We start from the raw sequence: 15000 nt of genomic DNA on the forward strand, positions 1-15000 counted from the left end.
TTTTTGCGCGCCAAAATTAGAACTCTAGGCTATATCACACTTCGTACTCTTTCGAGTTCACGATGAGTAATAGTAAGGGAGAAAATAATGTTTGTGACCGTTGTCGAGTTTGCGCTTTCGTTTTTGTTAACAAAAGGAGAAAGAGAAATCTTGATGGCGAGTTTCTGAAAAAATTTGATCAAGTGTTTAATGAAAACGTTCGGGCAGACGATGGCCTTCCTCGTGCAGTGTGTGACACTTGCCACTACAGAGTTGAAACAATGTGGAAGAAGGCTTCAGTTGTCATTCCGGGTCACCATCTTTCAAAGAGGAGACATCCTCTTTCCCCTTTAACATCTAGTCAAGTCGATGAGCAGACAGCTTCCCAAATAAACAAGAAGAAAGGCTATCGCATCCCGTTTGAAAATGTGCCAATTAGGCCAAAGCCACCAGCGTTAGTGGTGTCAAGCAAAGAGGCAAACATTTGGAACGAGAAAGGTACCCAAACAAGAAATTCCGGTTGTCACTGCTTTCCAGTTTCTTCAAAAGGAACATGTGTCAAGGTATGCCAGGGTTTTTGTTAGGGCCGGGACACCGGGTCCTTTGCTTGGCTATTTTAATTTTTGTCCCGGCTATTTCACGCATAAGTTGTACTAAAACTCCTGCGGAGATTATGGTCATCCAATAATGTTAACTTTGAACGTAAAATACATAAAACTTTGTATTATTTCTGTGCTCTGGATATTTCTTTCTCTGTGATAAATGTTGTGCACGTGCAGCTGATTTGGAGTTCGTGACTTCAGACACTATGAAACAAAACAAACGCATTTATCGGCACTCTCAAAGTTCGTCATCGAAGTATCTAATAACCTCCTTTCGTGAGTAAATGTGTCAAAAATAAACAGTGTTGCAAAACCTGGAAGCCTCGCGAGAAAAGAAATGCGTATTTCCGTCAATGTTCCTCCTGGTGTTGCGTCCCACAACCGCAATAAATACAGCTTGTTCCATCGTTACAGTTCAGTGTAGCATTTGCTCTCGAGAGAAAACAGTCAAACAGCAGTTCTCATCTTTGTGACAACGTTACGTGACATATCTACTTTGGTGGCTTTGCACAGTAGCAAATAAAGCGGAAAATTAATCAACACTTCACTCAGAGGTACGCTTTTTTCTTTGTAAAAATTACATCTCGCGCAGCTTCGGTGAGATCACAAAGTCGATAAAATTGCGTTGCTATATTTAGTCTGACTTTTTTTTAATTACCCACAAGGTTTTCTTTACCTTTCTTGGTCTAACAAGTTAAGATAGGCATGTCGTGTTGTGATTCAGTTGTTTTTCATTCAACACCATTTAAATTTACAGTGTATTCAGGTTTACACGTAAAACTAAATTTAAAAAACGTGTGCAGCGAAGCGAAGCCAAGTTGTTTACATTAGTTTCTACTTTATCAAGAAGACGGCAAAAAATATTCATATCATAGGAAATCTGCGGCATAAAGGTGGAGCTTATAATGATACTTAAAGAATTCATACAGGCTTAGTGCAAATACTTGGAGAGAAACGTTTTAAGTTTTAAAACGCACACGCGCTAATTCAATTACATTGAAACAAAGCGTGAATTAATTTATTGCATCAGAGAATTATAAACCAGAATGTAGCGATTAAAATGTTGAATGTTGAACGAAAACGACGTTAAATGTTGCTTTATGTTCGTTATGTTATAAAAAGGGTTGCAACTTTTTCACGGAAAAAAAGTGTCCGATTATTTATCGCAAGAATGCGGAAACAACAAATTAGGCACGCGAGACAAGCGAGACTTCGTGCCGCCGTACTGCAAAGGCGATACCCCCTGGTTTCTATTTATTTATTTTTTTTTTTTTTTAACGAGTGCAGAAGCTGTAAAAGCCACAATATGAAAGATTCTGACTATGGATCAGACTATTTCTTTGATTAGTTATAAAGTATCAAGTATAGATAATTCATTGCTCTGAGTTGTTGTCTAAGGTTAAATCACGCCATGAATAAATGCATTTCAGAATTTCTGAGCCAAAAGTTGATTTATTTTTAGAGACGAAATAAATTAATAGTTAAAATTTTATTAGTGATTTAAGAACAAGAAAAACACCATGACGAGCATGCAGAAAGATACAGTATGGATTACTGAAGCTGAAGAGTATGTGTTATGAAGGAGTATTATAGATTTATATTTTACAACTGTTAAAATGAATATTAAAATTGTGAAAAAGCCAAAGTTGTAATTTATTGGCTAAGCATTTTGGCATGTGATCCATACTAAAAGTTGCATGTTTCACATTAACGAATGCCTCATTATATCAGCTAATATAAGAACAAAGTGTGAAAACGTAGCCTAAAATACACCCATTTGGCCCTAAAATTTCAACATTTTACCAGGGAAGGCCCCCTGGCCCCCCCCCCCCCCCCCAGTGGGAGGGTGCGCCTCCCTCCCACACCCCCACTTACCACTGCGTGCATAGCCGCCATTTTGGTCCCTCTTACTTGGGAAAAGGTCCCTGTTATTACAAATCTTAACAAAAACCCTGTATGCACAGTTGCTGAGTGTACAACAAAGACACTTGGAACTTGTTATTATTAATTTTAGATGTGCACCCATATTTACGTTTACAATGTGTCAACAATGTGTGTCATCTCATTCTCTATAAAACTAAAAACGATTTTTTTTACTTGTGGCCAATTGGCCACATCTTGGTGCTTTGTAAAGTTTACACAATAAGCAGGGGTGTTGAATCAAGTTTTAAAACAAGAGGTGCAGCCAAGTGTTTTAGGACTTGATACAACACGAACTTCAAATTTTGTGAACTACTTAAAAGCTTCACTGTATATCTATCCATTCTTACCCTGATATTTAGCCTTAAAGTTATCGCAAAATTTAAGTCGAGTTTGTATCAGATATGCAGACACTCATTAAACATTAATTTCTTTTGTATTTTGTTCATGAAAAATTATTAGTAGTGAGTTTTTTGAGTACTTGTAAACATTAACAGGACCATATCCAACCTTGCTGGCTGCATAAAGTGGGAAAGTATGAGTTGTTCACTTCTAAGCTCATTTGAATCAAAAGGTTCCTTTAAAGTTTTTAGCATGTTAAAAAAGTTATTTTTCAAGATTTTATCTCACTGGTGTAGAACATATTTACAGATACTCTGTATAATAAAATAATAATAACAATAATAATAATAATAATAATAATAATAATAATTACTATTATTATTATTATTATTGCTGTTGTTGTTATTGTTATTTTTTTATTATCCTACACGCTTGTATGTAGGGAACTAGGTCTTGGTGGTTAACTGTACCAATATAGCTCAGAAAGTAGCTACCACTAGTCACATCAACTTAAGGAATAACTCTTATGATTATTATTATATTTGTTCATTTATCTTTGTTGTGCTCTTGTAGAAAAAGTAAAATTATGTCAACTAAATGCATTTTTCACTGTAATACGACACAGTAGAGCCCTGCTTACTATACAGTCATAATGAAATAGTATTACTTTATTTCCTTTGTTTTTATGCTCCTTTCAGTTACTAATACACACCTGATCTTCCAAATTTAGATTATTGTTCGTTATCCCAATAAAACCATCTCAAGGGAATTACCACCAAATTTGCATGGGCTGGGCATTGCTCTTTGCAAGGCAAAGACTTCTTCAGGTGTAGGCTTGGCAGCATTTAAGTCAAAAGGTTTGCATCAAGCACTGATTAACCGCTCTTGCTTGGAGTTGCAAAAGGAATGCAGGAAAATTGTGAGAAAAAAGAAGTCAGTATTAAAATGCACTTCCCTGGAAGATCTTAGGAAATTTAAATGGTCAAAGCTGATGAAAGAGTGGGCAAGGGAGGCACCTCTCCTATACAAGGTCCTCAGGGCAATTGCAATGCCACCACAGTTTGCTAAGAGGAAAATGCAGTCTCTCAGGCCTATCATTGGTACGGCTGGAGCCATGCTGTTAAAGGCAAGAAATGCACAAATGTCTGCTGTTCAATACCTTGTTGGCCTTTCTCTTTTTCTTGGTCGAACAAGAAAAAAGGTTTGTTTTAAGATCTTTTACCTGTTACATTATTGCAGTCGTAAAAAACATCACATCAATCCTAGCAGTGTACAGGATATTTGTTACAGGGATCTAAAGTGTACCAGTAGGTTAACGGAGCAATAGCTTCCACTAACTAGTTTATTTTAGGTCAATGATAACTATAGGGTGGCCATAGGTGTAACTCGTGTTGGGAGACTATGAAAAAGAGAATTCCAAACATGTTTGTGTCACTGACTGAAAATTCATCCCATGATCATTGAATCATTGGGCATCCCGGCATGAGTTAACAATGCAACAGTGGTAATTGATAATAATCTTTATTGTGACATACCTGTTACATGAATTTATGTTATAATACAGATATGATGTATATAATTTGGACAGACAAGTACAATTATTATAAAATCACGTAGGGATTTACCAGACTTCAGAAGCTAGGCATGTGCATGAGCAGGAAAAGCACCAGTAGAAAGATCAAAGAGGCTGCACAGCATTTCCAGAAAAAAATCAAGTCATGGAAAGCCGTTCTAGAAAGAGTAAAAAACACGCCAACCTCTGAGGACTTAACATCAACTCAAAAAGAACCACAGGTATCACGTAAACTGAATTTTTGTTGAATGCCTTTAGAATGTAATCAACAGTGGCTTATGCATGTATTTGGAGGGAGGAGATAATTCAGGAGCTTATATCTAGTACAGAGTTGGATGTTTTATTATGGGTCATGGGTTAGGGCTTGCAATGACAACAGCCTATTATAATCAGCCTGAAATACATACAATGTAAATACAGTACATAGATTTTGAGGGACTATTATGAGAGACTTGAATTTTGGGGATGTACAATGTTTATTTCAAGAGAGTCTTTTCAGAATTTTACCATATATCATGCACATTGGTATCAGAATAACAGACTTTTAAATAAAGGTTTTGTTGAGTCAATTTGTACATGATAAATAGGAAAGATTGTATAGTTTAATTCCTTATTTTTTGCCCATAGACATTCTTAAATGTATAGTGTTTTGATAGCAAAGCATAATGAAAGATAAATCCAATGCTTGTAGTCATTTTCATTTGCTGTACATTTAAATGTAAATAAAATTATTTAATTATTTTTAGGCCACCATCTCATCATCTCCAGCTGTACAGATTCACATACCAACAACAATGCTGGAATTAAGTGCTCCTCAGATTCAACAACCGGTACACACAGGTTTAACAAAAACTTGTATCTTAAGTCAAAAATCATTCAAGATCTCATTTGCTACTTTGCTGCATATTAAAATATATCACTGTTCATTTTTAAGAGTACCAGCTCATCTACTTCTGATGTACAGACACATGATCCTCAACTAACATCAATGCCAGTATTGGGTGCACCTCAGATCCAACATCAGGTACACTGTATATGCAGTTTTACTGTGAGTTCTGTTAAATAGGTAATAAGTGTTGAATTAAGTCAAAACTAAATGTGGAACCAGCTCTAGAAAGCAAGTTCTTTATTTATTGAAAAACAGTTACAATAAATTAATATACAATTGAACTCTGTTATCTTATTGGGAGTTTAAGACTTCCCAAGGCAAGGAATATGGTTCCAGGTAAGTTATATTGAAATATTTGATAAATGTAACAAATGGGAGATCTATTTTAGTATGAGATGGTGGTGAAAGTGATGGAGTTCAAATAATCTATTCCTGACCAACAGGTAGTGACATCAAACTTGCTGGTATCAAATGCTACTCAAAGTGCTCATCCAGACCAAGATAAATGCAATAATAGTGGTGAGTGCAATAAAATGCTGGAATTGATCATATTGCTTTCTATGATGTTCTCAGTTTCACATATACATGTAAATTTGCTTCAAACAAGATAACTGATGAGAGACTTGAACACATGGTTGTTGTGGTTCAACTTTATCTTTGGTTTAAGATATATAATATGAAACAAAGGGAAAAAGATCAAAGTGCTTTAAAATATTTCCAACCAAGGATAAAATTAAACCACAACACATGTACATGCATGTATGATCAAAGATAAAAAAAATGTCCATATCCCCTATTAAATTGCCTAGAAGTGTGTTTTGGTTTTCAAGAGCAGCAGTATACCTTTGGCATTCTGCTGTAACTGTAACTAACAGGTGTTAAGCTGTTTTAAAATTTCCAGTTCTAAGGATCAGAGGATACTCTGTTCTCAAAACAGAACCTCCCTATTGCAGTGATACAGTTTGTGACAACTGGCTCATAATAAAGATCAAATACTTGTTTTCAGATATCAGTTGCCTTGAGTCTGATTTCTCAAGTTCATCAGAGGAATCAGAATCAGAGGGAGAAGAAGAGGGATCCCTGGGCAACCAGATTGGCAAATCACATCCTTGTGATTTTGGCTTAAATGGTGACAATTTGGATTGGATCCGGAGGCCATCAATTTACTCAGGTGACAGGGACACAGAGTCAATTCACTGGTTCAACCTCTTGGCTTATGAAAATCGTGTTATCGACTGGGACTTGAGTGACAAATGCCCAATAAAAAACATCATGGATTTAGAAAACTCCACTTTCATACCATCACCGGGGGAACATTCCCAACTGAAGGATGAGTTTGTGGTCCTTGTTTTACGAATATTGACTAAAACATGCAAATACTTTCAGCAGTTTGCAAACATAGTTCCAGCTCATATCCCACACCAGTATAGAAAGGAGATGAGCTGTCAATCTAAAGTTGTAAGTATGAATCAAACCTCTTGTGCATCTGTCGTGGTTTCAATTTACCTAAAAACAGTCTCACTGGTGTTTGTCTTATGTTGCCATAATTTGAAACAAAGTGAAACAATAATCAACTTCTTTAAAATAGATTTTGAGCCAAAAATACATGTATATCCCCTGTGACAGTACCACCTTCTGTACCTGACCCTTTGTCATTAATACCAAATTTATCTTTTTCAGTCAAATCATTATACTTGAAGCCAGCCATCATAATTAAGTAACTTTAAGTTATACACAGCAGCCTCTCCTAGTTTAATGCCAGGTATTGTGTACGGCTGGTTATGGTTGGCTAAATTACATTTATGCTAGGTTAAACATTTAGGGTGGAATAGGGTGGAAAATTGATTTTAATGGAAGTATCATTATTTTATAGTGTGACTGTAAGATTGTTGTTCCTAACCTCATTGTTGCATGTGTTTGACTCAGGTTCAGCTTGGCCTTCTGGAAAAGGATGAAAACAAGAGCGAGGAAATGCTTCAAATTCTTCAGCACTGCCATGCAGAATATGTTCCTTTAGACCCAGAATCAAATATACTACACAAGATCAACCTTGGGGGTGACCATCTTACAGTGGAAAGAGCTACCAGTGCTGTCAATGCAGTAGCCGACTCAGATGAAGCACATGAAAGACTAGAAGGCATTATTTTAAAACATGAAGAATTTCACTGCGAAATGAATTTTCTTCAGGTGTGTTTCTTGATCAGTATTTCCATACACATAACTTTTTCCATGAAATTGATTTTTATTCACCCCAAAAAAAATAAATGTATGGTACTAAGGAAAATTGCAGCCCTGGGAAAAAATATGAGCTGGTGCAAAAGAAAAAATGGTTAAAGCCATGTACATAATAATTAAAAAAGTTGTCTTCATTTAATTTTGCAGATGGTGTTTGACTACCTGTACAAGGAAAATTCTGCAGGAGATCTGGGAACATTATACCAACTTAAGGCCAGGCTTAACAGGAAAGATGTCCATGCAAAAATCAGCAAGTCTTACCATGGTACTGAATCATTTTTCAGTACAGTTGTGGATAGCTATGTTGTGTATGCAGCAATGGAGTTTTTCGGAATGGCATCCCCACATGCAACACCAACACTAAACGTTGTACAGAGCAAAGACTCTTGCACACTGAAAGAGAAAGTGGGAGAACTTGTAAAAACTTATGTTCTCTTCGAAGCAGAATTGGATGAATCAACAACAATCCATGAAGAAATCCGTGAGGCAGAGGCATGCCATGGAAACTATGCCTGCAGATTTCCTTCTTGCAACAAGGTCTACATACATGAAAAACGTCGTAACAACCATGAGGTTTCGGCACATGGGCTGGCCATTCCAAGAGAAAGAGAAGAGAGAAGTCCCCCAAATCCAAACGATGGCGATGGTGTGTTTAACTACTCTCACAACATCCTGAAGACTGGACTGCTTCTTAGAGACTTCCAAGATGCAGTCAAAGAGGGAGATGGCAGCAGACTAGAACGTTTGTGGAAGTTTATGATGCTTCTCTTCAAAGTCACTGGAAAGACCAAGTATGCCTTGGCAGCCATTCGACTTCACGCCCAGTTAAATGCTATTCTATCACCAAGGGAAGCACATTGTCTGCGGTGGAATCGCACAATTAATCTCAAAGGAGGCACTGGGCGTAATGTAGCAATCGACCAGGTGCAGGAGCACAAGATAAAGGAAACAAAAGAACTAATGGCTGGACATGGACCTAACCTGACATTTCCATCAGCCCAAACTTATAGCAGAGCAAGTGATGGAGTCGATGATGTAATGAAGAACTTCGACAAAGAAAACAAGGTACGTAAGGAATCTGGAAAACATCAACGAAGAAAAGATGTAGATATCTTGACAGTGGTGAAGATCCTACAAGAAATCCAAGCTCTGAAAGAAATCCCAGGTCGGACACATGCAGGTATTGGAACCATCCCAAAAGATCCAATTTCTCTCCTGAGCTTCAGTGATTTAAATGCATGGATAACCAAGCACAAAAGGAATTGGTCAAGACTGTAATGTGTGTGTTATCGGTAACTTGTGTCCCTTTTTTGTTCTCGGTGCCTGAGAATGAACTCTGGCACACTCACTGAAACAGAAATTGTGTCACTTTTATGGTTTCCTTTCAACTGAAATTCAAATTGAATTTTAGGAAAACAACAAAACCAGATATTTGTACAATAATTATCCCTTTCAAAGGGGACCAGTAGTACTGTCTTGGTTATTTTACTATCTCAAGATAGAACAGACACATTGTGTGCCTGGTCTTTTTAAGTCTTTTTACAACAAAAAACACATACCTATCACAGAAACAATAAAATAACATGTTCCTGGCTGTAACTAACAATTATGGCTTTGCAAGATCTGGAAATACTTTGCATAAACAACTGTAGATTTTGTGGGCATGGTCCACTTTCCACACAGAAAGTTTCTCCAAAATGTCTTCCACAGAAAAAGTGAGTCACATTTGTACACTGCATCCTCTATAAGCTGGTTAGTAAAGCAAGTAACATTGTCAACATTGGTATAAAACAAGTTGGGGTTGGACTCAAGTAGCATTTCTCTCATCATTTTTTGATGTTCTCTGAGGAGACCTTTCAGTCTCTGTTTTTGATCAATAGAAACAGGCCTAAGTTTCTGACTTGTTGTATTGCCATTACTCCTTGTTTTGAGCGAATTCATGCTGTCAAGTATATCTGGGCAGTCAATGGTCTCACATGTACATGCAAGTTCACAAATATCACAGCATAGGTGCTTTTCCCTTGGGAAATTGTGACTGCTAACAGTTCCTTTATCAAACAGTTCAAGAAGCTTGCTTCTCCGACAGCTGCTTGATTTCAGGTATTCCAACATCTCAGGTGTACAGTGATGAAGTTGCCTGCCATGGAACATAAGAAGAGCTTCTGACTGTTTGCCATCTCTTCCGGCCCTTCCAAGCTCTTGTATGTATGATTCAATATCACTGGGGGGTCCATAGTTGATGATACGGTGTAGCCCCTTGATATCTACTCCCATTCCTAAGGCAGTTGTTGCAATTATGATTCTAACTTTTCCATTTGGGTCGTTGAGAGAGGCTAGGACAACTTCCTGAACACTAGGAGAAGTGCCACTGTGGTACATGGCAACCATTCTATTTTCTGATGCTTTAGTTGCAGAAGGTGGATAGTATGCTTTGGTTCCTAAACTTTGCATAAAAAGATGGTAAACCTCACTACACCGCTGGTAATCTCTGACATAAATCAGTACTTTTGGACATTCCATTTGTTTTTGTTCCAATTCATGAACCAGCCACATGAAATTATCAGAAATTTCATTTGTAACCTTTTGAAGATAAAGTTTTATGTTGTCTCTGTTAGGACTGACAACAATCTGTACACTTTTGTGTAGGCTCAACATTTCAATAATCTTTTTCCGTGTTCCAGCTGATGCTGTTGCTGTGAGAGCCAGCATTGGAAGGCCTTGAGGAAGAAGAGCTCTGATTTCGCCAACAGCACCACACCACTTCCTAAAGGGATTTTTCTTGCCACGGTCTCTTTCACCCCTAAAAATTGATAGTAAAATAAACATGCGTTGTTATTTTTGTTGTGCTTAATGAATACTATGCAAACATTTTAGGCTCAGTTATTACTATCCAACTGTTTTTCTAGGGAACCTAATTTACAGATCACTTCAGTGTGAGAAAACAAATTTTATTTTGTCACAGTTTGCCTTACATTGTGTAAATGGAATTGGAATAGTTGTTTAGGAGTAAAGCAAATGGCTGAGAAGTCAACAGCTTCTCCTTAATATCAAATTTATTGTAGAAACAATCTGCAACCTGTGAAATTGTGTCACAATATTGCATAGATACTGCAAATGCCCTGTTGCAAGAGATTGGATCCTTTCATCGCCTAATTTTGACATCAGTTTAAAGAAAGTGCACACTCTTCTTTTCACTGTGAAAGTCCCAAAACAACAGGTCATTTGATCAATACTTGATCAATACTTGAATAGCCTAGGGAGTAGACACCCAGGGCTGGGTTGTTCAAACCCCGATTAAGCTAACCCTGGATTAGCGAGAATTTTGACTTCAGTATTGTAACTTTTTGGTGAGGTGTTCTGTTTATATTGTTTGCCCTTTAGTTTTCATCTGTAGTAATCTCAAATTAGACCAAACGTTTGAGGTGAAAAACATTTTTAAAGAAAAATTAACACTTCAGTAAACGTTTAATCCTGGGTTAACGTTAACCGGCTTTCGAACAACCCGGCCCAGGTTATTAGTTGCATAGTTACACTACTATACAACTACATTATATTATTATAATAATTATTATTGTATTTGTAGTGATAATTTCATAAACTTTCACCATACAAAAATCAAAATGACATTTCATGATCATGAATTAATGTATAATCAAAGTACTGGTCATGTATATCATGAGATGTTTAAAATTAAAAACTTTAGGTTCGTCTTACAAATATGTACAGTACTCAATGGATGCTGATGATTTTGAATAGGTGCAATAAAGGAAAACCCTCACCAGTGGACAACAGTGTGCACCTCATCATACACCACTGCAACTGTATTCCTTCTGAAGAAATCATTGGAGAACATTCCTCGGAACTTATCATCGCCAACAAACGACTCAGGGCTTCCATAGAGGAGGTCAATTTCCGCGGTTTCTTCGATTATTTTCTTGTCATTTTCAGCACTCTCCCCAACAAAGGCAGCTTTTAAACCAAGTGACCTTAGATAGTTCACTTGGTCTTTAATGATTGACTTTAAAGGGCAAACAACAATGACTAAAGGCGAGACCAAACTTCTGTCCAAATACTTTTTCACCGAAGGCAAAATTTGAAATGTTATACTCTTGCCGTATCCAGTTGGGAGCGCAGCGAAGACATCTTTTCCACGAACGATGTTTTCGACTACCAGTATTTGCTCAGGTTTCAATTCATTTATGCCGGGGAAAATTCGCACACTTGAACGAATTGCATCACGAATTTTACCTGTGGAAAAACAACTCTCCGCCATGTTGCACTGTACCGACTATAAAAATCCAACTCCATACCTCTATGGCGTTGCGAAACTAGAGTTCTAATTTTGGCGCGCAAAAAAAAGTCGTGCTGCACGCGGCGATTCGATGCTTGACATACCTGCCTGGCCCGTGCGACGAAAGTTTACTCAGGATTGGAAAAGTTTCAGTCACAGCAAGGGATGTAAGTGGTGTTCACGAAACGCCAAAAAAGTTGTCGACATCAGTGAGCGTACAAAAACTCGCAATATTTTAAATACGCTAATGTTACGATACCTTCGAAAAGTCCAGCGTATCTCCGGCGAGTTTCTTGTGGATATGCCGAACGATCTCCCGTACATTTTCTGCTGTGATTGAAACTTTCCTCCTCGAGGAAACCCTCGGTGAACGACGCAGACAAATATGGCGAGCGATTAGCCTGTTTGTACATGTCGTATAAGGAAACACGAAAGGACTCTTAGTCTTGCTGCTCTATGATTGGCCAGAAAAAAACAAAGGTTTTCTGGCACCAATCAGAATTGAGAATTACCACTGCTGTTTGGAACTGGTCTGGTAAGAACTTGTCCCCAGGGGCTCTTATTTTCGTTCTTGACTTTTCTTCGCCCGAATTTTTTTTCTCGCCCGTTGAGACTTTTCCCTGCCCCTACTAACTGCCCCTGGGTCTCCGAGGATGTGCAGTACATTGAAGTAAGAAAAAAAAACGACCAGATCGCGCTCAAAGCGGGAAATGTGAAGTTCAGCAATGAAATGTAAGCTGTATTCAATTCGAGCATTATGCGTGACACTTACCAGGGTTAGTTATAGCTGGCTTGGCTGTACTTACACTTGCACACAATGTGAGCGGCAAAAACAGCTCGAGATTTGCGGAGGAAAAACCCTACCAACGATGATAACATGGTACATGCAGGAAGCCATCTTGAAATGACGCACTCTATTCATGGCAGGAGAAACTGGGCTCGAGTACGAATGAAAATTCCGGAATTGGTCGAATGAAAAGTCCAATATCAGCCGGTCACTAAGGAGATTGCCCAACTGACTGGAGACCGACCATCTTTCAACTGAATGTACCACCCTGTTAAAATTAAGGTTCCACATACACAGCTTCAATCCTCTCGAAATGTAAATTATTTTTGAGTAAGCAATTGACAGCTTGTCTCTTCGGACAGCCAAGAAATTTTCAAGAAGCTGTTTCTCTTCATTATAAGAGGTCTGAGTCTCACCATCATCAATAGTAGCAGTAATAGTAGTAGTTAATAAATAGATTCCATGTTGCAGTGCGTCTGTTCAGTAATAGATGATCACAGATGACGTCAAAACTTGGTAAGAACAAATCTCCTTGTGTGTCACTAATGTTCTTACCACATTTTGAATATCTCACATTTTGACGTCTTCTGTGATCTGTTACCAGAAACCCATAAGGGTTGAAACGTGTAACGCGCTTTCACAGCTTCCGAATATTCAGTGCGAACTGATTGGTTGAATGTTTCAGTGCTAAGTACCATATTTGGAAACCCCTCGCTCTTGTTGTTCCAAATATGGTACTTAGCAAATTGAATATTCAGAAGCTTGTTTCCAAGTACACTAGGGGCCGTTACACGTTTCAACTCTTATGGGTTTCTGCTGTTACTGAACAGACGCATGGCAAAATGGAATCTGGTTGTTTTATATAATAAAGAATTAACCTTTATTCGCATAAAAGCTGATGGTGACGTCAATCGTGCGTCTGTCCTCTACTAGATCATAGGCAGGAACCAATCAATATGCGAGAATAACTTGGGTTATTTAACAATTAGACCCGTAGCTACGGGTCAAAAGCCTATGAGGCGAGGCCGAATGGGCTATTGACCCGTGGCCCTTGAGGGCGAAGGGTCTAATTGTTTTGGTATCACCCAACTAGTTGGACAGAAAGGCAATAATAATGTTAGCAAATGCAAGCTAAAGAAAAATTTCTTTGGGAATAAAACGAAAGAAAGCGTCACGCTTTTCGCTACTCAAGGACTATTAATAATAGTCCTCTAGTAGCGTAGCCAAACAAAATGCAGCATTTGCATTTAAAATCCACTAGTTGGGTGATTCTAATATATAATAGTTCTTCATTAAATCTTCAGTAAGCACAATAGCATTCCACTCCAATTACAATGATAAAATATCGTAGGAATTAAAATCATTATTAAGGTCTCGTCTTATAATTAGTTCGAGGTGTCATTCTTTTAAAATGTTCTTATGTCGTCAGTATTTATGCTGTAAGAATGAAATTAACATAATTTTATGCTCTTTGAATCAGTGTAACTTAGCATCCAAAAAGAGATCTTTTGTTTAAACGTTATTTTTCTCTGTTAGGTTCTCAACGCAAAGACAGGTAGTCCTATGGTCATGATTCTAGAGGTTTAAGCTCCAAGAGATTTTGAATTTTTCTGAAAAAAATTTCAATCGACCGATTTTGAGACAACTTGTCAGGTTAACAGTGTCAGTGTTATATATTGCGCTTTGCATTAGTTATCTTCCAGAAAAGTTGAAAATAATGTTCTTGACAAGTATGGTATAAAATCAAAACACATAAAAAATTGAAAAACGCTAACACCGTTTAGCTGAAACCGAGGGGTCCGAGTAAGATGTCATTGGCAGAGGCGAATGTACACAGTGGTATACACGTTTGGATCGCGTTTTATAGTCAAATATTGGTTAATCTATCGGAGTCGGCAGTGAAAGTTTTATAAGAGTCAAGAATCAAAAAACTATTATATCGAGGAAATAACCATTTTCCTCGGTTTCCTTTTCTCGTTTCATGCTCTGACCCACGCAAATCAATTGTGTTTGAGAAATGCCATTTATCAGTTGAAGAGGCTTTCCAATGCAAACATGAGGTTAAGTCCTCAATTGAAGATAGTAAACATGATTTTGTCGGTGTTTGTAGTGAATTTACACACGGCCTCAAGCGGAAGAAAAACAGCAAAGTGTACTACACAAACGAGGGCGAAGTGATGTCTTTAATACCACTCTACTGAGGACGGAAAACTTGATCAAAAAACTGAGTGCCGAATTTTCCAAGGGAAAACGAGATCAGCTGAGATCTGATGTTCTGTTTTCAAAGGTAAAAACTGACGAGTCATTGGTTTGAAAGCATTGACAATCGAAATCTGTACTTGGGAAAATATGTCCAGGGAAATATTTCAGAATCCTTTTTGT

The 15000-nt window shown here is 37.7% G+C and overlaps 2 protein-coding genes and 1 long non-coding RNA gene across 4 annotated transcripts in view; 1 reads left to right on the forward strand and 2 right to left on the reverse strand.

Moving 5' to 3' along the window:
* Window positions 1-11268, forward strand: part of LOC137982294 (uncharacterized) — an 11780-nt gene extending 512 nt beyond the window's left edge. The window contains exons 1-10 of one of the 2 annotated variants that reach the window (XM_068829370.1): window positions 1-542; window positions 3574-4044; window positions 4461-4637; window positions 5163-5246; window positions 5351-5440; window positions 5749-5824; window positions 6312-6763; window positions 7232-7492; window positions 7688-8720; window positions 10222-11268. The exon at window positions 1-542 is cut by the window's left edge and continues 512 nt beyond it. In XM_068829370.1, the coding sequence (XP_068685471.1) occupies window positions 63-542; window positions 3574-4044; window positions 4461-4637; window positions 5163-5246; window positions 5351-5440; window positions 5749-5824; window positions 6312-6763; window positions 7232-7492; window positions 7688-8720; window positions 10222-10262 (3165 nt within the window). In that variant the 5' untranslated portion in view covers window positions 1-62 and the 3' untranslated portion in view covers window positions 10263-11268. Of the gene's footprint in view, window positions 1136-3573; window positions 4045-4460; window positions 4638-5162; window positions 5247-5350; window positions 5441-5748; window positions 5825-6311; window positions 6764-7231; window positions 7493-7687; window positions 9250-10221 lie in introns of those variants that run through there. The other variant, XM_068829371.1, reaches the window with a different exon arrangement.
* Window positions 4811-7925, reverse strand: LOC137982296 (uncharacterized). The gene is made up of 3 exons (XR_011118655.1): window positions 7802-7925; window positions 7206-7246; window positions 4811-5471 (listed from the first exon to the last, which is right to left on the reverse strand). It is a non-coding gene; the product is annotated as an uncharacterized lncRNA (long non-coding RNA).
* A 47-nt stretch (window positions 11269-11315) lies between the features above and the next one.
* On the reverse strand, window positions 11316-11813 carry LOC137981788 (ATP-dependent DNA helicase Q1-like). Its single transcript, XM_068828836.1, has one exon. It carries the CDS (start codon window positions 11811-11813, stop codon window positions 11316-11318), a length of 498 nt encoding a protein of 165 aa, XP_068684937.1.
* Between the last annotated feature and the right edge of the window lie 3187 nt (window positions 11814-15000).

This window comes from Montipora foliosa, chromosome 13 (genome assembly GCF_036669935.1).
Source record: "Montipora foliosa isolate CH-2021 chromosome 13, ASM3666993v2, whole genome shotgun sequence".
In the NCBI taxonomy this organism is placed as follows: domain Eukaryota; kingdom Metazoa; phylum Cnidaria; class Anthozoa; order Scleractinia; family Acroporidae; genus Montipora; species Montipora foliosa.